The sequence below is a fragment of the Amia ocellicauda genome, chromosome 1 (genome assembly GCF_036373705.1).
Source record: "Amia ocellicauda isolate fAmiCal2 chromosome 1, fAmiCal2.hap1, whole genome shotgun sequence".
Taxonomy (NCBI): domain Eukaryota; kingdom Metazoa; phylum Chordata; class Actinopteri; order Amiiformes; family Amiidae; genus Amia; species Amia ocellicauda.
In genome coordinates, this window is record NC_089850.1 from 42,289,398 (window position 1) to 42,308,079 (window position 18,682).

Below are 18,682 nucleotides of genomic sequence, written 5' to 3' on the forward strand. Positions count from 1 at the left end.
GCTTAACATCTTCAAAAATCAAATTAGTATAGATGTTAATCTAAACTGATGCCACAGCCAGCAAGAGGCTAGATTCAAAACTGCTATCTTCAATCCAATTCATTCTGATCTCATGGTACATGTTTCTACAATATGAGCTGCTTCAGAGGGTTAATAAAATGAAAGATGTGTGCCTAACGCATATCAGATATGAACATTTTATTCTTCAAACACTGTGCCGAGAGCTTTGTGCAAAACAGAGGTCTTTGATAGTGTCAAGAAAGAATGTGCTATACTTTAAAATCAGATTAAGCCAGGTTTAAGGTGTTCTGATCCAAATTGAAAAGTGGTAATCTGTAGCTTCCTCAGTCTATCAATGTAAATTTGACTAAACCAAACCAAAAATTAAAATGGGTGAAATGTATAACTGTATATAGCTCAAAGAATGCCATGAAATTCACTTAATAGTAAAAATAATGCTTTCACAACCTTGCCATCATAAAATTAAGTGTAACCGAAATTGTTAGTTAATTTCACGCAGACAAAATGCGAGAATTATCCGATAACCTGCATTGTGATGTCTGTATCACATTGTCCTGGTACTTCTAATATAGTAAATGTGATCTTGTTAGTAATCTTATATAGTAAATGTGATCTTTCGTAATATGTAAACTCTGCCTTATTTGCATATTTCTACCAGATTCCAAATTCACATGGTAAACAAGGCTTTTTAACCTCTATGTTTAGCACTTGAAGTTCAAACAAGTGGCATACTTGAATACCTCTGCAAGAAGTGATTAGTAACATATCAATGGACTGTTACCACAATTCAAAATGATTATTTGAATCTACCAAGGGATAGATTTAAAAACATCTTCTGAGTAGATTAAATTTTCTAATTATTTAACCCTGATGTAGATTTAGTTTTTCTTCAGTTGCTTGAATCTTATATATTTTTAAAATGAAATTTACTGTGCATCTGGACAACAGCCTGCCAGTGATCATAATTCGTCAAATATTTGGGAAATTATAGCTTGCTTCAGTTCCCATCCACAGTAATTATATCTGAAAACAATGAATAACAAACATGACACAAACATTATGATTTTTTTTTCCCATCATATATATATATTTTTTTTTAATTCTTTTTTTTTTGTATCGCACCCTGAAAAAGAAAGACAACAATTAGCTAATGGGAAGAGCCTTCTGACCTGCCAATCATTGAAAGCATGTACCAGTGCTGCCCAATAGGGGCTCTGCTGGCAAGAGGAAGACCCGCCCCGGCGTCTGTGAAAAGTCTCCTAACTTTTTCAGGGATCCGGGGTTATGATAATAACCTATCGTTCCCTTTCAAATTGAAATAGGCCATTACCTAAAGCGAAGACTATACCAGAGCTGTCATGAGTCCTGATGCCTGACTAAGCCTAAACCCACAATGACAAGGATAGCAGAGCCTCACTGCGCCTAAGGGCTAGCAGTTTGAAGTACCTGGGAACCCAAACTTGGGCGCAGCCAGTCCACCATGTTGTGAACCTTGTGAAGGTCTGTTGACCGGATGAGCTCGCAGCATTGCACAGATCTTCAAGTGTGGCACCGTGATAGAGAGCCCACGACGTGGCTTATCCCCTCATGAATGTGCTGAGATGTGTTCAGCTATGGGAACATTTGCAGTCTCATAGGTGAGCCAGATTGCGTCCGCCACCCAGTGCGCCAGTTGGTTTTATGAAAACGCCCGCCTTCTGAGGGTAGATCCGTACAGACAAACAGCTGGTTGGATTTGTGGCTCTGCGCAGTCCGCCGCATATAGTACCTCAAGGCCCAGTCCTCATCCGATGTATATGGAGGGGGATGGAAAGACGCCAGGACAATAGGTTGGTTTATATGGAACACCGACACGACCTTGGGCAGGAAGACCGGGTTCGTCCTGAGAGTGACTCTGTCATTGCTTCCTGAGAAGATCAGACAGGCTTTATCCACAGACAAGGCATGAATTTCACAAATTCTCCTTGCCGACGTTATCGCTACAAGGAAGGCCACCTTGAGCGAAAAGAAGCAGAGCTCCGTTGTGGAGATGGGCTCAAAGGGAGCACCGCTCAGTCCGTTCAGCACAAATTCCAAGTCCCAGGCTGGAATTGTGTCATTTATCGGTGATCTCAAGCGTCTCACACCCTTCAGAAACTGGATTGCCAAGAATTGGGCTCCTGGTGAGACATTATCAATTTTAGTATGGCAAGCTGAGATGGCAGTCAGATAAACTTTTAGCGTGGATGCAGATTTCCTATCTTCAAGCAGCTGTTGCAGGAAGCACAGGATTGTTGACATGGGGCATGACACCAGATCCACAGGTCTCTCTAGACACCAGTTCTGGAAAGCTGACCACTTGTATGTATATTGGGCCCTGGCCGACTACAGAGTTTCCACAACATTAACAGGCAGCCCCAGAGACATCAGATGGTGCCTTTCAAGGGCCAAACCCACAACTCCAGCTGTACTGTGTTGGGGTGCCACAACAATCCCTCTACTTGGCTCAGCAAGTCCCGTCGAAGTGTAAGCTGCCATGATCCGCACTGATCATCTGTGCCAGTGCCGCGAACCAAAATTGTCTCGGACACCGGGGGGCGATCAGGAGAACTTGAGCTCCTTCCTGGCGAATCCTCTCCAGTGTCAGTGGAAGAAGTGACAGTGTGGGGATGGCATACAGCATTTCCTGCAGCCATGAGTGAGCAAAGGCGTCCACACCCAGGGGGCCGGCTCCTGTCTCCAGGGAGAACCACAGAGGACAGTGGGTCGTCGCTTGTGTAGTGAAGAGGTCGACCCGAGCTCGTCCCAGCCTCTTCCAGATCTGCTCCACCACCTGCGGATTCAGTCTCCACTCTGAGCTGTCCTTACCTCCCCTAGATAGAATGTCCACCACTGTATTGGACATGCCCGGCAGGTGTGTATTGCCTGTATGCAGAGGGGATTGCCTTGCATGCCACACGATGTAGTTTGGGGAAGTGTAGGCCTCCCTGGTGATTGATGTAGGCCACCACTGATTGTTGTCCGTCCGAATCAGCACATCAGGCTGCCAGACCATGGCGAAAGTGGCACAGCGCCAGCTCCTGTACATTGATGTGTGCGGCTGACCAGAGGCCGCACCACACTCCTTGGATTCCCATCCCATTCCAGACAGCGCCCCAGCATGTTCCGGAGGCATCTGTGGTGATGACTTCTCGTCTGTGCGGGCATCCGAGAGGGGAGCCGAGGTGCAGATTGTTCCGGGTCCTCCACCAGAACAGTGCCTGCCAGCATGTTGAGGTCACTGTCAGTGGGTGGTGTTTGTGTCTCGCTGGGCATAGCTCGTGGGTGTTTACCCAGTGTTGCAATGGGCGTGTATGCATAAGGCCCAAGGGAAGAATATTCGAGACGGCCGCCATCAGCCCCAACAGGTTTTGAAAATTGACCAGCCCGAGATTCGATGCCCTTCTGAATGACTCCAGACATTTCATCAATGACTCGCTTCTGTATCTGGACAGGTAGGCAAGCAAGCATTTATTGAGAGTCCAGCTTCATTCCCAAGAAGCCCACCATCTGTGTGGGTTCGAGGGAGCTTTTCTCTATGTGAACTGCGAGACCCAGTGCAGTCATGTGATGTATGACCTCCGCTGTATGTTCCTCCGCCTGAAGTCTGGAGTCTGCGCACACCAGCCAGTCATCCAGGTAGTTCAGGCTCCTTATCCCCTTTGTTCTGAGGGGGGCCAAGGCTGTGTCCATGCACTTCGAGAATGTGCGGGGAGCCAGTGAAAAGCCAAACAGCAGCACATTGAACTCGTATGCCTGGTCCTGGAAGGCAAAGCGCAGCTGAGGGAAGTGCTGAGCTGCTTCTTCCGGTGGAAGTCGTGCCACCACAGAGTTTTGCATCTACTGCTGGGAGGTAAGCCCCAAACCGCTTAAGCATTGTGGCAATCCCTTCCGCTTTCTGTCTCCTGCGGCGTGGAGGAGTCCGCAGAGCGGAGCATCTACATGATCTGGACTGGGAGCATCCTGCTCTCGGGGACCTTCGTTTTGGGGAGTGCACTCTCCTCCCGGGAGGAGGAGGCGGAGAGGGGGATGTAGATTGCACCCTCACTGGTGAAGCTCGAGAGGAAGATGAGCGCCGCCTGTTTTGCCTTCGCGGAGAGACCCTTGCAAGGGGTACCGCACAGAGCCGAGTCCACAGAAGAGCAGCGGGCGGAGCTTCCGCTGTGGCAGCTGGCTGTCTGGGAGTTCCTGCCTCTCTATCATGGTGCATAGGTTCCGTAAATGCCGTGCAGTGTACACAGCCCTTCTCCCGTCCGTGCATTCTGGGCATGCTCCTCACCCAGACAGTGCAAGCATTGGTCATGTCCATTGTCCAAAGGCAGCTTCCCCTGGCACTCAGAACAGCGGTGGAATGCCCCCTTCGGCTTCATCATGGTTAGGAGATCCATCACCAAGTAGTCTACGACCAGACCCTCTAAGTAGATCGACAGCTCTTGCGGCAGGTGGACTTCGCAGAATTCCTCCGCTCTGATACTGTCCCCCTCGATGTTTATGTCGAGGTTGTCGATGTCGAGGTCTGAGAGGTCAACACGGGCGTCCAGAGGTCGAGAGCAGGTCGATGCGATGACTTCGTCGAGAGATCGATAGAGCACGAAGGTGGACGGATGTGGTTGAGCAGCTGACCAGGTCAATCAAGGTCAACACAGGATGAACAAGGGGTGGAATTCCACGATCGATAGGTTTGGTCGATATCGAGAGAAGAGTCGAGGGATCGACAAGGTCGGTCAATGCCGATGTGGTGGTCGAGGTCGACAGAGTTGTTTGTCGAGCGCCGTTCTCGACGTGTTGAACGGATTAAACTCCGCCGACGGAGGTCGAGACGATCCGGTGGAATAGAGTGGGACGGTCAGCCAACCAGCCGCTGGGAGGCTGCTCCAGTAGAGTAGTCTCCTTCCTCTTTCCTCTCCTTACACCACTTGAATCTGTAACAGAAGAATAAATGGTACAGGAGGTAACATCATGCAGCAGATCTCAGTGGAGGGACCTAGGCTGGCCCCGATTGAGACTCCCACCACACACTTACCTCCGAAGAGAATCAATAATAATAAAAAGACCATAGTCTGAACTCCAAAGAGGCAAATATTAGATAATACTCTGAAGAGGATAGCATAAATTAGAACCGAACTCCGAAGAGCAGGTGAGCACACTTATCAAAGCTTTACGGCAATTGCAAGCGAAAAGCAATAAATCACAATCACAATCACAGGCAGGTGAAAGAAGAAATGGCAGGGAGCTGCAGTCAGGAGGAGACTTTTCACAGACACCGGGGGCGGGTCTTCCGCTGTTGGGCAGCTTTGGTACATTCTTTCAATGACTGGCAGGTCAGAAGGATCTTCCCATTAGACAATGGCTTTCTTTCGATTTGAAAGGGAACACATACAATCGTTGTAACCTACATGAAATGGTAGAGCTTGGTTAGAAACTTGGTTAAAACCGCAAGCCCACCTTGTCAGACTTCTCAATGTGTCACTGTAATTTTGTCTTAAGAAATTTGATTTGTCACTTCAAGCACAACGCTTGGCACAACTAAAACTCACATGTAAATTGAGCCAATGTTAAGGAACGTAGATCAGTTTCTGCTTATGTATACTGTTTGATCCTTTGTGGTGCCTTCATGTTCAGGTTTACACACAGTTTGTTAAATTCATTGTTTCAAAAAGCTTTTCCCTAGTTAAGGAGATGCAGTTCCCATTAGAACTAACTAAGTACGATTCAAACAGGAAACATCAGAAATCAGTGGCTATGAGCCAGAGCTGCAAAAATAAACTCTCAAGCGGTTGGAAGTTTGCCCATTTTATATCACTGTAATTCCTCTCTGGTTCCCAACAAATGCATTTCTGAGATATAGTACAATTACTCCTGCCTTGTGGGAAAGCATAGATGTGTTCTAAATCAAAATACTCACACACATAGATTTATTATCTTGTAACTAAATTAAACCATTTATAGTATTAATTAACTGTCTGACGTATATTACATTTTCTATTTCCTGTTGAATTAAAATAATTTACTTGCATTCTTCATCTTAATGATACAGCACAATAGCAGTGCTTCAGTGAGAGTTCATGTTAAAAATTACATGATCTTGGTATGTTTATGCCCACACAGATCGCACTTTTACCCATATGGTATTAAAATCCATTTGAACAAATATCAACAGTCATTCTCCCATCTGCTATGAACATGTACATTTTGCAGTACAGTGTTCTTGTTAAAAAAAAAAATCTATATGGTTTGTTTGCTATCCTGCATAGAAGAAAAATAAAAAAATAAAGAAAACTTCTAATTTATTATCTGAATCCAGACTATAATTAATTAAATTAAATGGCTGAGTATCCAAGCCAATGCCAACCAAATCCATCAGCATATGTCAGGAATGAAAAGCAGGGAGCAGTCAGCTTTGTCTGTATTTAGGACTGGAGGGTCAGTTCCTCAGTCCCTCTCTCAGCAGGGAAGCACAATATAGCTATGGAGTTTGGACAGTTTTAAATAATTGACTGTTGCGTCTGTGGCAATTTTAAGGAATCACTTCCATTTTTGGGGTTATTTCCAATATCTGTTAGACATTTTGAAAATGTGACTTGTTTACAGAATCAGAATTGATGTCCATTCAGTGATCTATCTCCATGGTTGATGGATCGGAGGATTTTGGATTATATGGTTTGGTATACAATGTTTCAAAATGTTTTTATTTTTTTATTTTATTAAATTTATTTTAAAATCTAAAACTGTCCATCTTTAATTGCATGTTGTAAATCTGGTGACTGTGTAAAATCTGCATAAACTTTATTCTGTGTGATTATATAGCTTTAATGGGGAATATTGTGAATGAATGAATATATGGGATTGCTGTCAACTTTAGATTAGTCCTTTATAGAAATGACACCTCACTAAATTAATCTTCACTTTTGTCCACCTCCTAACTACATCCAAGACATTTTAAATGTGTCAATTGGTTCCTTTTTGTTGTTGTTCTTACAGGTGCTGCTTACAGCTGATCTCAGATTGCCCTCCTATCATACAAGAAGAGCTTGATTTGATCAGCGCACTGAGCCAGCTGGAGGAGTTTGAAGTGAAGATCCTCCCGTTACAAGGTATTAATAAAAATAAAAATAATACATTCAGGCTTAAAGTTCTGATTTAACAATGCACACACATCACAACCCCTATATCTGACTGTTTCCTTTAGCCACATTTCATTCTACTTATGTGCAGACTGACTGCTGCATCCCTGGGCTCACATGTGCCAATTCATGCCGTGCCTCTGGGCAGGGGTCTTGGTTATGGTGCAGAATTGAGTGTTGTCAGCACTGATTCATAGGGGAAGTCTTGCCATGTGAAATGGGCAAGTGTCATTGATTGGCAGTATGAAGGACTTTTCTAACCCATGTCTGCCCACTGAACTATACCATCTGTACGTGGAACCAGCATTTCCTTTGTGTTGAGGCAATGTGTTTCTGTTCCGTTGTTGTTGTTTTTTGTTTTTTCATTCCAAAATTGAAATCCTACATATGCAATTATAATTGGTGACTCTGTCCTAGCGGTTTGTCTCATGTAAAGCATATTTGTGGGACTTTGATCAATATTTATAGGACTTTGACACTGTATTCCATTCAAACAAAGTATTTGATCATCTTTAATGGATGTCAATGCTTTTAATTTTATTGGAAGAAATTGTAGTTATTTTAATTGAAGATCAGTCAGGGTGTGTTGCAATTTAGCATCACTGTTTGAATTGCAAGTTTCCAAAGACAGAATTTCTTTATTTCTTTATTTATACATTTGTATTATACATTATATTATCAATGATGGACAGCTTTTGCTTATTGCTGTCCACCATCAGTAAAGCCAGGGCAAATGACTGTTGCAAACGTTCCTGACAGTTATGCACATTGGCCGAGAAATGTTGGAGAGTTGTCAGCTCACTGTTGTCCAACTGAAGTAATTAATTATCAGTAAGCCTGTATCAAATGTTAAAGGCAGTGGCTGGAGGACCAGGTTACTCAAAATGACATGACTGTAAGCCATCATACCCCCCTCATTTTAATTGTGTGTTTTAGGATCAGCTGTGAATACTTTATATGCAAGTTTACTGAAACAATTTCAGCTGTGGGGTTGACAGTAGATCAAAAGAGGATTTAAGCTGTTTTTTTTGGAAGGCTTTAAATCTGCTTTTTCCGCCAGTAACCATCTGCTGTTTATTGCCCCAAGTAGTCCAACTTTGCCTGCACAAGAAATACAGGGGCCCATGGGGCGAGACTATTGGAGATTACAGCACAGATGTAGAAATTCATTAGGCTTCTATGCCAGCCATTTTTGCACTATGGATGCGTTTTCTTAAAGATACATATTTTATTCAAATCCATATTGAAAGACTAAACCTGCAATTTTGTAAACAGCCAAAGGTGAATCAATGTCCTAATGAATTCATCGTAACAACAATTTGAGTTTTCTCTCACAGGTTCCTGTTGACCTATAGGGATAGCCCTTTATGTCACACTTTTTCATTTTATGCTGCCACATGTCTTTTTTCACTGTTCTTCACCTATAGAAATCCCATGTGCACCATGTATCTACTGCTCATGATTAATAATTTAATAGCAGATTTATCGTTTAGTGTAATGAAGCGTTCAGTGTAATTTTGATTTGCCCTCGTGTCAAAAGCTGGAGCTATGTATGCAAAATACACTTTACCTGCTTATGTACAATGTGGGTTTACAATTATGTGTTTAACCAGTTGAGAATATGTATTGACAATATATACCTCCCTAAGTAGATAGAATAATCTAAAATAATAAGCAGGTCACCTAATAAATTATTACACTTATATTTGAACAAATCTAATCTCTTTTAATCACACTAAGCAGTATTTTGGCATGTGGTAGTATCTGTGATGATGAAAGTGGTCTCTACAGAATGCGGCACTGACATTGGGGAACAACCTTCTTTTGTAGATCTTTTAAGATACTTGTTTTAATATGAAACTACTTAATTTAAAACTTTTCCTGAAATAAATGATAATCCAAATAACGTTCTCCCAATTATACAGACTCCAAACTGCCTTGTTAATCAGTGCCTCAATACTTTGTCATTTTGGAACTTTAATTTTATTTTAATTTATGAGTGAACAGATGTGATATAAGACATCAGCACCATATTGTACCAGACTAATAAGATTTGATATTTTAATTTTAAATTTGTGTAGAATATTTTGGACCAGGAACAAAATAAAAGGTGTTCTTTTTCATTATTTCTCCATTAACCTTCTTTATGAAGTGTTTTATTTATTTAATCAATATATATCAATAGATATTAGAAATTAGTAGTATATGTTGTAGTATATAGTAGAATAATCTGTGTTTGGGACTGATGCAGTCAATAACAATACAGTGAGCTGGTATACTTTCATATATAATTCTGTTGGAAACAAGTGTAAAATAGTGTAATTGGAATCCGATTTCACTGACTATAAAATTCAAAATAAACATTTGGTTTAAGACACATTTTTCATATTTATCATATTAAAAGATAACGGGGGATGAGAGTGATTTAAAATCTATATATATTTTCCTCACCCCTTCTGTATATGAACTGTTATTTCAAAGATTTTGAACACATTAAACACTTACATTTTACATTATAGAGCAAAAAGGTTATTTTATTGTATTCATTAAAATAACAAGTTTATGTTCAGTTAAAAGAGAAATAAACACTTCAGTTTAAAGGTGATATTTAAATCTGCAGGTAACGTTTTCACAATCCTTCCTTTTATCTAAGGAAACTAATTAAACTAATGCTTCACTGACACAACGTGCACATGCACTTTACACTAGAATTGATTTTTATTTATTTTTTTAACTTAATTTGCCAAAGCATTAGTTTCAGAGGACATCTTTGTTGCTGCTGTTGTTGTTTTTGTGTGATAAACGCATATCAGCCTAGGCAAGCTTGAGGAAGTTTGTGATTGACTTTGTGACGGCTAAAAATGAGGGAGGAAATAAATGGGAATAGAGCAAACAACATCTGGCTTAGGGATTAATTAGGGCTGGAACCTGGAAATGCCTCTCACTATAAAAAGTGTGCTATAAAAAACAGTGTATTTTGATTTTGAGCACAGCTAACCAGATGTTACATAGCAGTATTCGGAGCCATTTCAGATAATAAATCCAAAGTGTTATTTTAAATGTTTTATGATTGGAAATGAGTACAACCTTGTGCCAACTGTTCCCAATAATAATACCACCAGGGGAGATTTGTATAATATTGGTGGGATTAAAACACTTAATTTTGATTTACTTTTTTTTTTTTTATTTTTTATTTTTTTTTAGTGTTACATTTGAGAATTGTGGATTAAATTCACAGTTCAAGATTTGTAAAGAGGTGTTACTTTGGTCATTGCAAAGTCAATTGACAGTAAACCACAGCCACCCCATGCAGCTGCAGAAAGCATTTGCACGCATTAGATAAGAAGTGCATCTTTATTAATTGTGTGCTGTGATGAGGCATTACATTCATTAAGATTTAAAGTGCACTTTGGATGTCTTCTCTGTATGCACACTGTGCATACTTATGAATGTAATTATTTGACTCCTGTGTTTGATTTGAGTATTTTATTGCTCATAAAAAATGATGGACAATGCTGCAAGCTACAGTAAAAAGTGTGCTTCCTGGGAAATCATTTTGCAGTATAAATAAGAAATTGTATGCAAGTAAAGGACTATAGCACTTATAGGGTAACTGCTGTTTGTGCAACAATAAAATGATCACTGTACTATGCAATGTTTTCAATTTTTTTTCAATTTTGCAGTTTCTCATATTTTATATGATGCATATGTGTAGCCTGTATGAATAGTAGTACTTCCCATCATTAGTGTCTTTCCATAAAGTGATTTTAGTTCAGCTTGACATAGCTTCTTCTTTTTTGATTAAATCTTTGTCTTTTCAAAGGTGGTAAAAGGATTTGTGTGTGAACTTTAGAAGCTGAAAACTCCTCCTGCTGAATCTTATTTTAGCACCCTAGAAATACCATGTGTTTACTGGTCCTAAAATGCAAGAATATGTTTTTATAGCCCTTGGTGTTGGCTGCATCACAGAGCTGTCAGGTGTTGTACTTGCTGGTTGATTTGTAGCTCTTCAAATGATGTAATTTTGTTTGCTAGCTAGAAATTCCAGAAGGCAATGATAAGGAGGATTAAAAGCTTTAAAGCATGTGTGTAGAAATTACCTATCGACTGCTTTGTAGAAACTACTGGCTCATCCACTGGTGCCTTGAGATACCACATTCACTGAAGTTACAGCTCTTGCATGCTTTGGGGGCACAGGTAGATACTCCACAAAACACTCTTCAGCCTGATGCACAATGATATTGACAGGGGGGCTGCCTCAGTGGGCTTCTGTCTGCTTGAAGAATTAGAGCATACGTAATTCAGCATGCGTGTTGTGAATTAACGGCAAGGTGGTTTAGTAGGCAGCCTGTGCTCGAATTGATTGGATCCGTGAGAGTCCAAAAAACACACCTTTCTTGTTCTGTGCAGAAGTCAATGAAAAATACAGTCTGCTGCCAGGATTTGTGCTGTAGTCGTCTTTTTCTTGTAGTAATCCTTGCTAACCTGTCCCATTATTAAATATACCATGTATATGTATACAGTGGGGGAAAAAAGTATTTGATCCCCTGCTGATTTTGTACGTTTGCCCACTGACAAAGAAATGATCAGTCTATAATTTTAATGGTAGGTGTATTTTAACAGTGAGAGACAGAATAACAACAAAAAAATCCAGAAAAATGCATTTCAAAAAAGTTATAAATTGATTTGCATGTTAATGAGGGAAATAAGTATTTGACCCCTTCGACTTAGTACTTGGTGGCAAAACCCTTGTTGGCAATCACAGAGGTCAGACATTTCTTGTAGTTGGCCACTAGGTTTGCACACATCTCAGGAGGGATTTTGTCCCACTCCTCTTTGCAGATCCTCTCCAAGTCATTAAGGTTTCGAGGCTGACGTTTGGCAACTCGAACCTTCAGCTCCCTCCACAGATTTTCTATGGGATTAAGGTTTGGAGACTGGCTAGGCCACTCCAGGACTTTAATGTGCTTCTTCTTGAGCCACTCCTTTGTTGCCTTGGCTTTGTGTTTTGGGTCATTGTCATGCTGGAATCCCCATCCACGACCCATTTTCAATGCCCTGGCTGAGGGAAGGAGGTTCTCACCCAAGATTTGACGGTACATGGCCCCGTCCATCGTCCCTTTGATGCGGTGCAGTTGTCCTGTCCCCTTAGCAGAAAACACCTCCAAAGCATAATGTTTCCACCTCCATGTTTGACGGTGGGGATGGTGTTCTTGGGGTCATTCCTCCTCCTCCAAACACGGCGAGTTGAGTTGATGCCAAAGAGCTCGATTTTGGTCTCATCTGACCACAACACTTTCACCCAGTTCTCCTCTGATTAATCATCCAGATGTTCATTGGCAAACTTCAGACGTGCCTGTACATGTGCTTTCTTGAGCAGGGGGACCTTGCGGGCGCTGCAGGATTTCAGTCCTTCACGGCATAGTGCGTTATCAACTATGGTCTCAGCTGCCTTGATCATTAACAAGATCCTCCCGTGTAGTTCTGGGCTGATTCCTCACCGTTCTCATGATCATTGAAACTCCACGAGGTGAGATCTTGCATGGAAACCCAGACCGAGGGAGACTGACAGTTATTTTGTGTTTCTTCCATTTGCGAATAATCGCACCAACTGTTGTCACCTTCTCACCAAGCTGCTTGGCGATGGTCTTGTAGCCCATTCCAGCCTTGTGTAGGTCTACAATCTTGTCCCTGATATCCTTGGACAGCTCTTTGGTCTTGGCCATGGTGGAGAGTTTGGAATCTGATTGATTGATTGCTTCTGTGGACAGGTGTCTTTTATACAGGTAACGAGCTGAGATTAGGAGCTCCTAATCTCAGCTCGTTACCTGTATAAAAGACACCTGGGAGCCAGAAATCTTGCTGATTGATAGGGGATCAAATACTTATTTCCCTCATTAACTTGCAAATCAATTTATAACTTTTTTGAAATACGTTTTTCTGGATGTTTTTGCTGTAATTCTGTCTCTCACTGTTAAAATACACCTACCATTAAAATTATAGACTGATCATTTCTTTGTCAGTGGGCAAATGTACAGAATCAGCAGGGGATCAAATACTTTTTTTCCCACACTGTATATACACTCACCTAAAGGATTATTAGGAACACCTGTTCAATTTCTCATTAATGCAATGATCTAACCAACCAATCACATGGCAGTTGCTTCAATGCATTTAGGGGTGTGGTCCTGGTCAAGACAATCTCCTGAACTCCAAACTGAATGTCTGAATGGGAAAGAAAGGTGATTTAAGCAATTTTGAGCGTGGCATGGTTGTTGGTGCCAGACGGGCCGGTCTGAGTATTTCACAATCTGCTCAGTTACTGGGATTTTCACGCACAACCATTTCTAGGGTTTACAAAGAATGGTGTGAAAAGGGAAAAACAGCCAGTATGCAGCAGTCCTGTGGGCGAAAATGCCTTGTTGATGCTAGAGGTCAGAGGAGAATGGGCCGACTGATTCAAGCTGATAGAAGAGCAACTTTGACTGAAATAACCACTCGTTACAACCGAGGTATGCAGCAAAGCATTTGTGAAGCCACAACACGTACAACCTTGAGGCGGATGGGCAACAACAGCAGAAGACCCCACCGGGTACCACTCATCTCCACTACAAATAGGAAAAAGAGGCTACAATTTGCACAAGCTTACCAAAATTGGACAGTTGAAGACTGGAAAAATGTTGCCTGGTCTGATGAGTCTCGATTTCTGTTGAGACATTCAGATGGTAGAGTCAGAATTTGGCGTAAACAGAATGAGAACATGGATCCATCATGCCTTGTTACCACTGTGCAGGCTGGTGGTGGTGGTGTAATGGTGTGGGGGATGTTTTCTTGGCACACTTTAGGCCCCTTAGTGCCAATTGGGCATCGTTTAAATGCCACGGCCTACCTGAGCATTGTTTCTGACCATGTCCATCCCTTTATGACCACCATGTACCCATCCTCTGATGGCTACTTCCAGCAGGATAATGCACCATGTCACAAAGGTGGAATCATTTCAAATTGGTTTCTTGAACATGACAATGAGTTCACTGTACTAAACTGGCCCCCACATTCACCAGATCTCAACCCAATAGAGCATCTTTGGGATGTGGTGGAACGGGAGCTTCGTGCCCTGGATGTGCATCCCACAAATCTCCATCAACTGCAAGATGCTGTCCTATCAATATGGGCCAACATTTCTAAAGAATGCTTTCAGCACCTTGTTGAATCAATGCCACGTAGAATGAAGGCAGTTCTGAAGGCGAAAGGGGGTCAAACACAGTATTAGAATGGTGTTCCTAATAATCCCTTAGGTGAGTGTATGTATGTGTGTGTGTGTGTGTGTGTGTGTGTGTGTGTGTGTGTGTGTGTGTATATATATATATATATATATATATATATATATATATATATATATATATACAATACATACATACACAAGGGAAGAGGAGATTCAACATCATGGTAGAATTTATTAAACATCTGCCTGTCTGTCTGTATCTATGGATATATTTTTAAAAGTTTGAACATATCTAACCTTTAGGGATTTAGTTTATTTCCTTCTTCAGTAAGATCTCATCTAACAGTATAAATCATTGATCCTCAGATCAAGTCCAGATGGTGTTATAGGTTTCCCTAAATCATTAATTACTTCAGCGCTGGGGAAAGGGGTTAAACAGGTTTGGTAAAGACAGTAATTAGTTCAATTAACTATTTAAGAACTCAGGCAGAATGAAAACTGAAATCCCCATGGCTCTTGAGAACCAGAGATGATAAGCATTGATGTGCATTACCACCAAGTATTGACATAGCAGAAAAAAAAACTAAAAAACATTTAATTTATTTATTGTTAGACCAACCTGTATATTCACCCCACTTCAAGAGTCGAGAGGCCTGGCAGGTTCCAAAGTTGACTGCATCTCCTTTTTAATCATTAATCTCAAGTGGTCCAAAAGCCCTAAGGCTGTTCTTGTGTATACAGTCCATCGCACCTTGTATGTCCCAGTATAAAAAATATTAGAATTGTTCATCCAGCTAACTTTACATTAAACCTGCAGTGTTGCCCTTGCGTTTGAACTGACTGGCCATTTTCAATATACAGTGGGAACAGTTTTCTGGTGAGTGAATTTGTGTGTAGCAAACGTCATGTTGGGTTAAGAAGAAACCTAAACCTTTACCTTAATTACAATGTTTCCAGGGACATGAACTCCACCCTGTTTACCATAACTGCTCAAGCATTTATAAATGTATTTTCATTAACATGAAACCCAGAGGTTGCCCAGCTTTTTTCTGATTGTCAGGATGGATATTGTTGGACTAGAGCAACACCGGTGAAAGTAGTGTCTGGAGTTGAAAATAGACTTGGTAAACTAATTTATTGAGTCTATTTATAATTAGACAATAGAATGATGAAATTGTGGGAAATAATGACTTGTCCTGAGCCATTATTTTGTGTTATGTTCATTCAAAAGAAAAAAAAAAAAAAGGACTTTCATCTACAAAGGATAACAACAATATCTTGTGTTTAAGAACTTCTCTGAAACCAGTTGTATTTTTTAAAACCAACATCGTTGTCATGAATTTTGTACCTGCACTTATATTTATGTTTAAACATATCTGCAAGAAGTCTGGGGATATCAGAACACAAGCTATGTTTCATATCTTACCCAAATCAGATATTTAACAAAGGATTTTCTGAGGGGGGATTCTTTTGTATCTTAATATGATCAGCATAATAGTCTGGTATGGCTATAAATAAAGCCAACAAACTTAGAATTAGGCTTTAGAGAAAATTATATTAGTCTAATAAGCCAACATTGCTTCTTGCTCCTGAGTCAAAGTTCACATTTTAAACACTAATATCGCCCCTTTATCCCTTTTGTTTTCTACCTCCAGTGCGTCTGCGATCAGACCGTCTCACCCTTATTGAAGAATGCATCAGTCAATGCCCAACGGCTTACAAGCAGTCCACAAAGCTCCTGGGACTTGCAGATCTGCTGAGGGTTTCAGGTAATGTACTGTGAATGTTTAGCTACAGACAAGACAAAGGGCACAGACGTGCAAATCTACAGTAAATGGGATTGTGTCTTTGAGATGCACACTCATTGATGCCACAAAAGGGAGCTCTAGGGAGTCTGTTCTGTTGCCTTAATAGCTTCTCTCAGTAGTTAACAAATGACAGCTCTCAGTCTTATTTTAAACTGGCTCCAGGATTTAATTTCATTCACAATTAAGGGAATCCTTTGATTTGGAGAACACAGAATGTCACTTGTCCTACCTGAATACATCGTAGGTGTGATAGTGTCGACAGGAGCTTGAGTTTGAGAAGAGGGAGATTTATTTTCGACACCACAGCGGAGCCCCTAAGCCATATTCTGAATTTTTCATATCGTTGGCTTCCCAGTCTGCAGACAGAAACTGTGCACTCGAGGGCCTCACAGAGCCGTGGTTCCTGAATTAAGGTTGAATGAGCTGGTAAGCGTGAGTGGTAATGAGCCAGACCACATTGTCAGAAACCTGAATGTGCTGCCCTTCGCTGTGCTTGTCATTCTACAGTGAGGATGATATTAATGATTCAAAAGTTCATCATACTCCAGATGCAGATCAGACCAGAAGTTAATTCTCCGAAGTGTACTTGGGCTTTCAGGGTTTGCTTGGATGGTTTATTAAAGCCTCTCTGAATTTCTCTTAGCAGTTAAGCTATGACAGATCTCAGTCTTATCTGCACTTTGACTGAATCGAAGCAATTGTAAGTGAGTGTTGTGACATGGGCATGTCATTTGAAGAATAGTTGATTTTGTGTACCTTCTGCTGGCTGATAGTGCTCTGGATTTCTAGCAGGTTGACTTAAGCTTTGAGGCCCTCTACTTTAGGATAAATGATTGCTCCCTTCGCTGAAAAAGATTGCAGTGATTCATCCTGCACTGCTTAATTCAGTGCGTACTTCACACTGATGAAGACATTTACAGACAAGTCTAGATTCTGGATCTGCAGATTATAATTTTTTTTTTTTCCCCATTCTGCTATGAAGGGTGAATGGGGAAACCGTCAATGTCAAATCAAAATATAACCACTACCTCTCAGGGCCTGGTGGCTGCTATATGTACATGCCCAGTGTTGTGGTGCTGTTTTCTCAGGGGTTTCATGGGTTTTCGTCATGCATGTTAGAGGAGACCATCTAAAATTGGGTTCTGATCCATGTTCTCCAAAGTCTTAAGCATATCATGTTTTAAATTATTTTGAATACAGTTTTAAACTCTGTGTCAGATACGGTCATTGAACCTGTGTTTTCCAATTCAGATTATTTAAATCTGATTAAAATAAAGTAGCTTTGCTCAAAATCAGTTGGGCCTCAAGTGGTGCTATAAAGTGTGTTTCTTCAGATTTGCAAAGGATCAAACTATTAATTTACTAATTTCCAGAATTTACTTTCAACTAGTTTCTGCACGCACCAAGTATTTTCTCTTTACATGCAGTTTTATATTGTAAGAAGTTCTGATTGGAGTGTTTTGTCGGGTGCATGTGAACCCAGATTATTATCAGAGAGAGTTGTACGAGTCCTCCGTGTGACGCTGCTGCTCTGCTGTTTGCACTGTGGACAACGATAATAAACAGGTGCTGTGGAAGAGCACAATTAAGGTTAGCAAACTATTATAGGAGCTCTAGTGGTATGTTGAGTTCACTAACCATTTGCATTTCCAAACTTGCGATGGTATACATTAATATTAATAACCAATTGTTTCCAAATTTAAATAACAAATATCAGTGTTCTTCATTAATTATCCTAATTACAGTTTTGAGTGGTTGGTGAGTGTCTCTATCAATGTTCTCAGGAGATGACTGCGTGAAGAGAAAGGGCCAGGTGCTAACTCTGCTGGCAGAGCAGGCTCTTCAGTGGCTGGATTACAAAACCTGCAATATCCATTGCCAAGAGCTCATGGCAGCAGGTACAGCATAACAATCAACTTGAATACATTGATTTTGTGCTAAGCACCATAACACTTAAACATATACATCAAACACATCACTTAGACAGAGCAGTGTTATCTGTCCCTGGGTGTCAATTTCAAACTGCTACATTTGTTAAGGAATGCAAACTGGTAATTAAACCCTGAACTGATTAAGCAGGGAGAAGGAATGTTAAATATTTGTCTTAAATATTAAAACAGAAGTTATTGTATATGCTACCATTAAAGGTATGAAAGCTTTGTTAATATTTTAATTTTATAAATTGTATTCTATGCATGATGTAATTTTGCTTTTGGAAAATAAGTTAATTGTAAATTTAATGTAATGTGTGTGCGTATGTATGTGTATATATTATATATATTGTAGCAGGTTGGGGTGCCTGTCACAAAAAGGGCTGTATGTAGGTGGGGTCTGGTCTTGTAACACACAGTAGGGAGGCAGGCAGAGGGTACAAAACAGGCTTGCTGTTGTTTTATTGCTTCCCTCAATGGCAGGCACAGTGTCAAAAAGCAAAACAAAACCTAGCTCTCTCCGAGCACTAACTAAACATATAGACAATCCCTAACTAC

General features: G+C 40.9%; 1 protein-coding gene across 1 annotated transcript in view; it reads left to right on the forward strand.

Moving 5' to 3' along the window:
* The window catches only part of nbas (NBAS subunit of NRZ tethering complex), a 198,510-nt gene that overhangs the window by 68,786 nt on the left and 111,042 nt on the right, over nt 1-18,682 (forward strand). The window contains exons 31-33 of the mRNA XM_066705652.1: nt 7,021-7,133; nt 16,041-16,154; nt 17,978-18,091. Coding sequence (XP_066561749.1) covers nt 7,021-7,133; nt 16,041-16,154; nt 17,978-18,091 — 341 coding nt within the window. The remainder of the gene's footprint in view (nt 1-7,020; nt 7,134-16,040; nt 16,155-17,977; nt 18,092-18,682) is intronic.